Raw genomic sequence first — 12422 nt, 5'->3', positions numbered from 1 at the left:
AGAAATATTACTTAGTTTTATCGCATGCCCTAGTCCTGGTATTTTTGGAAAGAGCGAACAATTCATATCTACCCTTTCCACTCCACTTAGGGCTCCTTTTAAAAAGGCGCGCTAGGGCCTTAACGTGTGGAATAGCGCACCCTAAATTACCGCGTGCGCTAGCCGCTACCGCCTTCTTAGTATTTTATAGACCTCTATCATATCACCCCTGAGCCAAGCCCTAGTCGCTTTAGCCTCTCCTCATTTTTGTCATTTCCATCGCCCTTCTCTATATACCTTTTCTAATTCCACTATACCTTCTTTGATGCACCAATAAAAAAACAATTAGGGTATTACATAAATATACAGCCTCCTATTTCAAGATTCATAAAAAAGAGTCTGTTAAATATCACTAATAATTTACAATAAACTCACAAAGCTTTTATAGTGAAAATTTAATATACTTATATTTATAAAATAATTAACATACTATCATTGTTACTGCTCATAAATACATGTACCCAATATTCAGAGAACACCCCTGTTTCCCAAATGCAAGGGGTTTATCACAGTCTTGAATTCCTGTTCAAAAGATATAGGGCTCCTTTTACCAAGCCGCGTTAGGGCATTAACGCGCGGAATAGCGCGCGCTAAATTGCTGTGCGCACTAGACGCTAACGCCAGCATTGAGCTGGCGTTAGTTCTAGCCACATAGCGCAAGTTTAGCATGCGCTAAAAGGCTCCGTGCGCTAAAAACGCTAGCGCAGCTTAGTAAAAGGAGCCCAAAGTCTTAACTGCTTTGTAATCCTCTGATGTTGTGTTGATGACAAAAAAGCATCTTCTTCTGTTAATCAGTTCTATTAACTGTCTTCACAAGAACCAAGAACATGGAAAGTCTCTCTCTCAACACCAGTCTGTTGTTTTCGCTAAACAGCGTCTTCAGGAGTAGAGATCCCACGCTGCTCCTTGTGACCCTGGGCAAGTCACTTAATCCTCCATAGCCCCAGGTACGTTAGCTAGATTGTGAGCCCACCGGGACAGAGAGGGAAAATGCTTGAGTAGCTGATTGTAAAACCGCTTAGAAACCTTGATAGGCGGTATATAAAATCCTAATAAAACTTGAAACTTGAGATTCTTAGAAACACACTTAACCTTCCTATAACATCAGATTAACTTTGATTAGTCAAATCTAGTTCAATTCTCTTTAAATATATTAAGAATAAATTTAATTTAGCCAAATGTCACTAGAATACATTAAAAAAAAATATATCATACCTGTTTCTTATACATTATAAGCCAGTGTTCTTCAACGGTTTGACACCTATGGACCGACGGAAATAAAATAATTATTTTGTGGACCGACACCGGTTCGCAGACTGGCAGTTGAAGAACACTGGGCTAAATAGTGCCCATCTCCACCCCAGACCCCGCCCGCATAATAGTATTAATTGTAACACCATTTTTTCCATTCATTTTTCATATATACACACACAATATAATCGTATTAACAACACATAATGGTTAACCACAAAATTAAACTACACAAAGCACACTGTATGCTTCTCAACATTCATTCCTACCAGAAAACAGATAACCCCATGCAAATGCAGGACCAAAACTAAACGTACTAATATTCACAAACAAACCCTAAGATGCAAGACTCTGCAAGCAGTACAAACCCAGAGGAAAAGAAACAAATGTATTTCTTCCTGAACAGACAAATCAGTCACTAAATAAAAAAAAATAAAAGCATTTCCTCTACCGTTGTTGTCTCTCTCCCACCATGTGCCTTGCCTTCTGGCCTGCCCCCCGGTGTTAGCTTCAGGCCGGTCCACGGTGCGATCAACGCAGGGTCTTCGGGCCGGTCCCTGAGTGCTGCATTGCACAAAGCTGTGGGAAGCAGCTCCTCGCACGCGTCCTATGCCTCATCTGGAAGCCTTCCCTCTGACATTGCGACATCAGAGAGAAGGCTTCCGGGTCAGGCGCAGGCTTTGTGCACTGCAGCACTCAGGAAGCTGGCCCGAAGACAACGCATTGATTGTACCAAGGACCGGCGGCTACAGAACAATCTCTTGGGCCCGATGGAGGTGCCGGTCTTGTAGACCGGCAGAAAATTTCTGCGGACCAGCACCAGTCCACGGACCAGCGGTTGAAGAACACTGTTATAAGCCACATGAAGACTGCAGCAGAGAAAATGGAAATGGGTTACAAACCCAGATCAATGCTATATCTTTTTTGAGATATGGCGACCAGAATTGCACATTATAACATTTTCTTCTTTGTTTTTCATTCTTTTCCCGATAATTCCTAACATTCTATTTGCTTTCTTAACTGCGGCCGCTGCCCATTGAGCTGAGGGTTTCAATGTATCCTCCACGATGACACCTAGATCCATTTCTGGGCAGTGATTCCTAATGTGGAACCCTGCATCATGTAGCTATAGTTTGGGTTCCTCTTTCCCACATTCATTACTTTGCGCTTCCTCACACTAAACGTCATCTGCCATTTTGACGCCCAGTCTCCCAAGCTCCTCTTGCAATTTTTTACAATCCTCTTGCGACTTAACAGCTTTGAACAACGTTGTGTCATCGCCAAATATAATTATCTCACTAGTTATCTTTAGATCATTGATAAATATGTTAAAAAGCAGCGGTCCCAGCACAGACTCCTGGGGAACCCCGCTAATTAAACAAAACCGACTGTGAATAAATTCTTTGAATCAAACAAGCAGACAGTAAACAGTGAATTAGAGGAGGAAAAGCCTCAGAACCCCGTTAGGGAAGAGAGCCCTTCTCTAACTCGAGAGGGTATGGATAACGTCATAGGCACAAAAACCAATGACATTATCCATTGACGTTATCAAAAAACCAATGATGTTATCTAACTCTCAAGTTAGAGAAGGGCTCTTCCCTAACGGGGTTCTGAGTCTTTTCCTCCTCTAATTCACTGTTTACTGTCTGCTTGTTTGTTTCAAAGAATTTATTCACGGCCGGTTTTGTATTGATATAATCTCTGGCTGTGCAAGAGTTATTTTGAGTGAACCCCCCCCCTACTTACCCTTCTCTACCGAGAATATTGACCATTGTAACCTACTATCTGTTTTCTGTCTTTCAACCAGTTCTTAATCCATAATGGGACATTACCTTCTATCCCATGACTTTCTGATTTCCTCAGAAGTCTTTCTTGAGGTACTTTGTGATATGACTTTTGAAAATCCAAATGCACAATATCAACCAGCTCACATTTATCCACATGTCCATTCACCCCTTCAAAGAAATTCAGTACATTGATGAGGCAAGATTTCCTTTGACTAATCCATGTTGGCTTTCTGGCATTAATCCGTGCTTATGTATATGTTCTGCCATTTTGTTCTATTTAATAATCTCTACTGGTTCTGTATTTCCCTTGTATTTTTGTTAGCAGTAATGATATATAGGAAAGGAAGGGGATTAAGAAAATTTGTTCAGCTATGAATTGTAGTTTTCAGTGTGTCATGCAGGTGATCGGTGTCTTGTCAGGTATGTCACAGCACAAGAAAATCTGAGAACCACTGGTGCATTGTAATGAATAGCAGTAAACTGTGCTAACCTTAGAAAGGCCCAGTACCTTGTTCTGAAAAGAGCAGTGTTGTGGTAATAGAAAGCTTTTCCCCTTTCAGTCTGTTCCTAGCAGTCAACAAAGTGCTTATGTGTTTTGTTTTGTTTTGTTTTTTGTCTAGGATAATCACGGAAGTGGTGTCATTCTCAGTATTTTCTTCATGGGAATTTTTGTGAAGAATCGGATTGGAAGAACAACAGTAAGATACAGGTAACAATGAATAAACATTACAGTAAAACCTTGTATTGCAAGTAACTTGGTTTGCAAGTGTTTTGCAAGACAAAACATTTTATTAAATTTTAACTTGATATACAAGCAATGTCTTGTAATACAAGTACATACACACATCACAAGCCGTAGTGACACAAGAGCGTAGTGACTGTTCTAAACGAGCAAAGTCTTGCAATACGAGTATATACAGTATACACGGGTCACATCATCACAACTCAGCCGATGGTTCTTCTCTCTCTGACGCTGCAGGAGTGTAGTGACTGTTCTAAATGAACGAGGTCTTGCAATACAAGTACGTATAGTATTTTGTATTAAAGTTTTTGGGTTGTGGAACAAATCATCTGAGTTTCCATTATTTCCTATGGAGAAATTCGCTTTGATATACGAGCACTTTGGATTACAAGCATGCTTCTGGAACGAATTATGCTCACAAACCAATGTATTTTGTTGCTGTTGAGATTCTGTTCACATCAACCAAACAGAACGCAGAGAAACTTAGGAGTCTGTAATCTATAGTAGATCAGATTTCCCTTCGATAATAAAGTTGTTTAAAATCTGGTGGGGTATTAACTATCAAATAGATGGTCCATGCTTTTCCCTATATTGTTTGTTTATTTAAAATAATGCATCTCAACTCAGTCCTCAGGGTGTTCCCAACTAGTCAGGTTTTTAGGATATCCACAATGAATATGCATGAGAGAGATTTGCATATTTATTCAATTTTCTATACCGTTCTCCCAGGAGAGCTCAGAATGGTTTACATGAATTTATTCAGGTGCTCAAGCATTTTTTCCTGTCTGTCCTGATGGGCTCACAATCTATCCAATATACCTGGGGCAATAGGGGATCACGTTGTCGTACTGGGACAGATTGAAAGTCCATCAAGCTCCAACAGTGGCCAATTCAGGTCACAGGTACCTGGCAAGATTCCAGAAGAATAGAACAGATTTTTTGCTGCTTATGCTAAAAATAAGCAGTGGACTTTCCCAAGTCCACCTTAATCATACATCTTCCTTGAATAAGAGTCAGGAAATCTCGTACCTTAAAAATTTCTAACAGGGACGATTTAAGAATTTTATGGATGTTTGGGAGCCATTGGCTAAATATTGTAAAGAAGAATAATTTTTCATTTTGTGGACATGTAAACATACACATCCTGGGGGGGTGGGGGAATGGAAATGGTTTTGATATAAGAATTTATGAATAGTTTCATGAAGATTTTAATATATTTGTATTGGATGTGAGGGAGGGGATAAAAATAATAGAGCATTAATGTTATACATTTGTTGTGCTTGGTTTGTAATACCCATATTTGTGGTTCATTTGTTGCACAATTGTAGCTTGAGAAATCAATAAAGATTTATTTTTTTAAAAAAATTCTCATAGGGATAAACCTTGCTATAAAGATCAGAAGCCATTTTAACAAAGCTGGTATTAAGGGCCATGCACTTGAAATACTACTTTTCTGAACACACTACCAAAACCCTTATCCACACTTATCGCTTCGCGCCATAGGTCTTCCTCTAAACCATCTCTCCCCCCTTCAATCTATTCAAAATTCTGCTGCATGACTTATATTCTGCCAGTGTTGCTATGCTCACATTACCCCTCGCCTCAAGTCTCACTTCACCGACTCCTTATCGATTCCGCATACAATTCAAATTCCTTTTATTGACTTGCAAATGCATTCACTCTGCAGCTCCTCAGTATCTCCCCTCTCTTATCTCTCCTTATACTCCTCCCTAGGAACTCCATTCATCAGGTAAGTCTCTCTTATCTGTACCCTTCTCCTTTACTGCCAAGTGCAGACTCCGTCCCTTCTATCTTGCTGCACCATATGCTTGGAACAGACTTCCCGAGTCAGTACATCAAGCTCCCATCTCTGGCATTATTCAACTCTAGGCTAAAAGCCCACTTTTTTAGACTGTTTTTAACTCCTAACTCCCACTCAGTTGTAAAATACCCATGTCTGCTTTATCATTCCCTCTGTTAGAAATTCCCTAACCCCTATTTGTCCTGTTTGTCTGTTTTAATTAGATTGTAAGCTCTATTGAGCAGGGATTGTCTCTTACATGTTTAAGTCTAGTTGTACCTTTCTGTGATACAACCAAAATGAATATCACTGTATAGTGTATATACTCAAATATAAACCGATCTGAATATCCCAAAAAAGGAAGAAAAAAGGTTGACTTGAATATACACTGAGATTAGAAATTTGGGTATGTGATAAATAATAATAAATCTCAAAGATAAGAAAAAGAAATCCCTAAAGGGTATATACCACAGAAAAATACTATAATATCAGAGCAATGTACTCAAATTACAAAGTTAGAAATATTGTACATACTTATTAATTTAAAATTTGCAAAAATATCACAAAATTTTCATAGAATAGCATACACAGAACACCATACAAACACTACAAACAAACCAGACAAGATATAACAACATATAACATATAACAATTATATGTTGTTATATCTTGTCTGGTTTGTTTGTATGGTGTTCTGTGTATGCTATTCTATGAAAATTATGTGATATTTTTGCAAATTTTAAATTAATAAATATGTACAATATTTCTAACTTTGAAATTTGAGTATATTGCTCTGATATTCTAGTATTTTTCTGTGGTATATACCCTTTAGGGATTTCTTTTTCTTATCTTTGGGATTTACTTTTGAATCCCGTTGTTCATTGGTTGTAGCTCTCTGTTTTATTTTTAGTGTCATAAATAATGCCATAAGTAATCACTAATATTTCAGTTGGGGCTGTTTTGATTCCAAAAATGCTTAAGGAGAGCTGGCAAATATCTTCCCACTTGGGGCCACGACACCAACCAAAGTTTCTGAACTTCTATCCCCACCTGAACACCTGGCCTCAGTCACACATGCAGAAAACAGAAAAATCCTTTTCAAACACAAACTCACAAATTAAAAGTACTATTGTACACAAATGAAACCCTAATATGCCAGACTCTGCACACAGTACACCACAAAAGAAACAGAAAGAAATGCATTTCTTCTTGAGCAGTTCAAATTATAAAAACAGATGTAAAAATTTTCAAAATTTACTATTTCAGTCACTAAATTGAAAATAAAAACATTTTTCTTACCTTTGTTGCCTGGCGATTTTATTTTAATGATCATCTTGCTCCCAGCTCTGTTTCTAAGGCCTCCTTATGCATTTGCTGTTTCTTTCGTCTCCTTCTTCACATCTTGCACTACATCCATCTTTTGCACTGATTTTCTTATTCAGTTTTCTTCCATTTTTCTGCCTCCATCTCAAATCTATCTTCCCTCTCTTCTCTCCCGCTTCCATCTGTCCATGTGCACCATCTATTCCCTCTCTTCCCCTTCCCTCCTTCCATGTGCACCCTCTCTTCCCCTTCCCTTCGCCATCATCTCCCTTCCTCCCATTCATCATCTCTTCCCCTCTTTCTCTCTCCTCGCCCCCCCCGGTTCTGCCAAATGTTCTCCCCACCCAGTTCCGAAGCTCCCCTCACCAAGAAAACTACAAGAACACAGGTGTGGGAGTAATTCTCTTGCGCTTCCCGGGTGGCCTCCTCTGCACCGTTCCTTTGCTGCAGTCCGCCCAAGTGGAAACAGGAAGTTGCTTTGAAAGGGGCTGGACCGCAGCAAAAGAACAGTACAGAGGAGGCCACGGTAGTGCTGTAGAATTGAAGAACAGTGGCTTAGGCTCCCACCCTCTCCCAGATTCTTGAAGTGAGTCCAACAGGCCTTGAGCATGTGCAGATTCTCCCTTCACCAGCACAGAGCGTGGGCATTGGCTTTCTGGGTCCCGGAACTGTAAGTGCGATGTCGGTCTGGGGTAGAAGAAGCAGGTAGTGTAGTATAGGAGTGCCGGACATTGGGGTGGGGGGAGGAAGATAGCAATGCCAGTCATCATGGGGGATAGTAGTGCCGGTCGTCAGAGGGGGGTGGGAGACAGCAGTTTCAAGTTTTATTAGTTTTAATATACCGACCATCGACAGCAGTTTCAAGTTTTATTAGTTTTAATATACCGACCATCGACGTGCATCTAGCCGGTTTACAATGCTAAAAAATTTAAAGGTTTAAAAAAAAAAAATATATATATATATATATATATATAATAATTATAAGAGGGGGGAAGAGTGAACATTAAGAATAATTTACAAATACAAACTTAGACTTGAGGGTAAAGCGGGGAAGGGGGAGTCAATAAATACATCATTAAAAACAAAGTAAAAGAACAGGGAAGAGGGGGGATATAACATCAGGAGTGGGGGTCGCTTCTTGAAAGCGGTTGATGTTAAGTTTTACTAGCTGTTGGAGAGGAAGTATTTAAGGACTGTGATATGCATCATTGGAAGGGGGAGAAAAGGTCATTGGAAGGGGGTGGAGTATAGCAGTTCCGGGCATCGGGGGTGGGGTGAAAAATATCAGTATTGGTCATCGGGAGGGGAGGAAATAAGCACCATCATAAAAAAGGAGGCTCAAATATAAACCGAGGCCCCCATTATGGGGCCATTTTTTTGGACCAAAAATCTCAGTTTACATTCGAGTATATATGGTAACATTCAAACTATACATTGGGAGGACAATTTTCAGAAGCTGTTTGTTTAGGGATGCCTGGAAATGTGTAAGAAAATCCAGGAGCATAGAATACAATTCCTAAGGATACATCAGGAGGTGCTTTTCTCTGGGATTCAAGGGCAAGTTGGATGCACATCTTCTCGCAAATCACATTGAGGGACACGGGTGAACAAGGTGTCCATTAGAGAACACCTAGCTTGGCCTCCGTGTGTGCGGGTCGCCGGACTAGATGGACCTAGGGTCTGATCCGGTGAAGGCATTTCTTATGTTCTTGAAGAGGGAGCCAGTGTCCTGGAATGAGTACCTGGAGGTCATCGGAGGACTTCTGTGGGTTTGGGTGTTCTAGGAGGTGCTTTATGGAGATGAGAGTTACCTGGTTTTCTGGAGTGAGTACCCAGAAGTTACTGGAGAGATACAAAACAAAGTTATTTCCCTTTTGTCAAAGTGGATTTGCATTCTGTGTTGTACCTGAGGCAAAGAAGGGATAGGCTGCTCTTCCCTTTTCCACTTCCTTTCCTCGAACAGGCCAAGTTTTATGTAAAATAGTTGTCATTTATAACCGCTGGTAAGTTATGCTTGATTTTTTCAAAATATCCTCTCTCATAGCATCTCTCTTCTGCAGGTGGGATGACGTCGGGAACATAACACATAACAAGTGTTCAATTGCCATGGAGTTAACTGGAAAGGAAGAGACTGTGCTCTTTCACACTGTAAGTGACATTACTAAAACCATTGTGACAGGTATTCTGAAGCTCCAAAAGAACTTGCGTTGTTAAGCTGCCCCCAGTCACTTTGCCAAAAAAATGTGACAGTCTCTGGGAAAAGGTGGCTAAAGTAATGGATCCAAAATGTTGAGAATGGCTGACTTTTCATGTCATGGGCCCATAAACAAGTCTGAAAAAAGTTACATGTTTGAACTTCTGTAACTCTTTTATTTTTCACATAAAAGGATGAGGTTTGGACTGTTGTATTATAAATTGCTTGCTCTAACAGAATTCATTAAAACTTCATTTTTTGTTTCTGGTGACTTTAGTCACCTTTTCCAGAGAGGGTCACAAATGAGAACTGGGGCCTGCCTGTCCACGGATATGGTACAGTTTCCCAGCTTTGTCTGCTCTAGCCTATCTGAAGCATCATTTTCTCTGCTCGGTTTCTGCACATTGAAAGTGGATTGTGGTACTAAGTGTGTGTTTTCACTGCTTGTGACTTGATGTCATGAGAAGAAAGAATAGAGCTTTAGTTGAAGAAGTCTCATATATTTGAATTAGAAAAGGTTCAGAGAAGGGTGATGAAAATGATGGGGACACAAAGACTTTTCTATGAGGAAAGGTTCAAGAGGCTATGAGTGGAGTGGAGGAGTAGCATAACAGTTAGTGCAGCAGGCTTTGATCTTTGGTGAACTGATTTCAATTCCCAATGTAGCTTCTTTTGACCTAGGGACAGAGACCAACCTGCGCATAATGTGTACAGCATTGTGTACATTTAGTAGTGCTATAGAAATGATTAATAGTAGTAGTAGACTCTTCAGCTTGGAGAAGAGATGGCTGAGTGGAACAAGTAGACATGAATTGCTTGTTTACTCTTTCCAAAAATACTAGGATTGCAGGGGGCTGGCAATGATGATACTAAGTAGCAGATGTAAAACAAATTGAAGAAAATATTTCTTCACTGACTATGTAATTAAATTGTGGAATTCATTGCCAGAGAGTGTAGTAAAAGCAGTTAGCTTAGCAGGGTTTAAAAAAGATTTGGATAATTTTCTAAAACAAAAGTTCATTAAGATAGACTTGGGAAAAACCACTGCTTATTGTAGAATAAGCAGCATAAAATCTGATTTATTCTTGTGGGATCTTGCCAGATACTTGTGTCCTGGATTGGCCACTGTTGGAAACTGGGTACTGGGCTTGATGGACCTTCGGTCTGTCCCAGTATGGCAACATTTATGTTATGTGTGCAGTAGCAAAGAGACTGAAAAAAAAGGATTTGTAAATAGATAGTAGAACAATTATTCTAGAAGACGAAGAGGAGCCATATTTTTCATTATCCCAGGAGAAGCAGGCAGCATATTCTTAACGCATGGGTGACGTCACCGACGGAGCCCCGGTACGGACCTTTTTAACTATAAAGTTCTAGTTGGCCGCACCGCGCATGCGCGAGTGCCTTCTCGCCCGACGGAGGAGAGCGTGGTCCCCAGTTTCTTCGTTTCCGCAGAGCGAAGAAGACGCATGTGTTTTCAACAGCCGTTGAAAAACTAATTTTTGCCTTCCCACTCGCGTATTTTTTCACTTTTTTTCCTTTTTTCTTATCGGATTCCCTTTATTTTTGTTTTCAAAAAAAAAAAAACGTCGAGTTTTCCTTATTTTTCAAGCCGGCCCCGGCGGGGCCTGTTGCCACCATACAGGCCTCCGGGTTCGATTTTGCGGAGGCCGTGTTTCCACCCTCACTCCATGATCATAACCACGGATGCCTCCCCCTATGCGTGGGGAGCTCACTTGGGAGATCTACGCACCCAGGGACTCTGGACCCCTCAGGAGCGTCAACATCACATCAATTTCCTGGAACTCAGAGCCATGTTCTATGCTCTCAAGGCCTTCCAGCACCTTCTCTGCCCTCAGGTCCTTCTCCTGTGCACAGACAATCAAGTTGCCATGTACTACATAAACAAGCAAGGCGGCACCGGATCTCGCCTCCTTTGTCAGGAGGCTCTCAGCATCTGGACCTGGGCCACGGCCTGCAATCTCTTCCTCAAGGCTGTCTATATCCAGGGCGAACAGAACTCCCTGGCCGACAATCTCAGCCGCATCCTTCAACCTCACGAGTGGACTCTGGACCCTTCAACACTCCACTCCATCTTTGCTCGCTGGGGCACTCCGCAGGTGGACCTCTTTGCAGTGCCTCACAAACATCAGCTACCCCAGTTCTGTTCCAGACTCTACTCATCATCTGACCCCAGATGCATTCCTGCTTGACTGGACGGATCGGTTCCTCTATGCCTTTCCTCCACTACCTCTGATGTTGCGGACGTTATCCAAACTCCACAGGGACAGGGCCACCATGATTCTCATCGCTCCTCGGTGGCCTCGCCAACACTGGTTCTCCCTCTTGCTTCAGCTCAGCTCCAGGGAGCCCATTCCTCTTCCTGTGTTTCCTACTCTACTTACGCAGCAACGTCAGTCTCTACTGCATCCCAATCTGTCTTCGCTCCACCTGACAGCTTGGTTTCTCTCGGGCTGACCTCTCCAGAGAATCTATCTCAGCCTGTCCGTCGCATTTTGGATGCCTCCAGGAAACCGGCCACCCTCCAATGTTACCATCAGAAGTGGACCAGGTTCTCCTCTTGGTGTCTACTGCATCATCATGATCCCACCTCATTAGCGGTGGAAACTGTACTGGACTATTTGCTCTCTCTGTCCGACGCTGGCCTCAAGTCTACCTCAATCAGAGTCCACCTCAGTGCCATCACTGCGTTTCATGAGCCTATCCTCAGAAAACCTCTCACGGCTCATCCACTGGTTTCCCGGTTCATGAGAGGCCTCTTCAATGTCAAACCACCTCTGAAGCCTCCTCCTGTCATCTGGGACCTGAATGTGGTTTTATCAGCCCTCATGAAACCCCCTTTTGAGCCTCTTGCCACAACTTCACTCAAACTTCTAACATGGAAGGTGCTTTTCCTCATTGCCATCACCTCTGCCAGGAGGGTTAGTGAGATGCATGCACTGGTCGCCGATCCACCGTTCACTATTTTTCACCATGACAAGGTGGTTCTGCGTACCCATCCTAAATTCCTTCCCAAGGTGGTCTCGGCTTTTCACCTCAACCAGTCCATTGTGTTGCCTGTCTTTTTCCCTAAACCCCATTCTCATCCTGGGGAACAGGCGTTGCACACACTGGATTGTAAGCGTGCCCTTGCATACTACCTTGACCGTACCAGGGCTCACCGCTCTTCCCCTCAGCTCTTTCTGACCTTCGATCCTAACCGTCTAGGTCGTCCTGTCTCTAAACGGACGCTTTCCAACTGGCTTGCTGCCTGTATTGCGTTCT

General features: G+C 41.9%; 1 protein-coding gene across 3 annotated transcripts in view; it reads left to right on the top strand.

The window, feature by feature from the left end:
• PTPN14 (protein tyrosine phosphatase non-receptor type 14) overlaps positions 1 to 12422 on the top strand; it is a 293466-nt gene that overhangs the window by 194481 nt on the left and 86563 nt on the right. For all 3 annotated transcript variants that reach the window (XM_033935552.1, XM_033935553.1, XM_033935554.1), the window contains exons 8-9: positions 3698 to 3786; positions 9004 to 9091. In XM_033935552.1, the coding sequence (XP_033791443.1) occupies positions 3698 to 3786; positions 9004 to 9091 (177 nt within the window). The remainder of the gene's footprint in view (positions 1 to 3697; positions 3787 to 9003; positions 9092 to 12422) is intronic.

This window comes from Geotrypetes seraphini, chromosome 3, assembly GCF_902459505.1.
Source record: "Geotrypetes seraphini chromosome 3, aGeoSer1.1, whole genome shotgun sequence".
NCBI lineage: Eukaryota > Metazoa > Chordata > Amphibia > Gymnophiona > Dermophiidae > Geotrypetes > Geotrypetes seraphini.
This window is presented reverse-complemented; position numbering and strand designations above follow the sequence as displayed.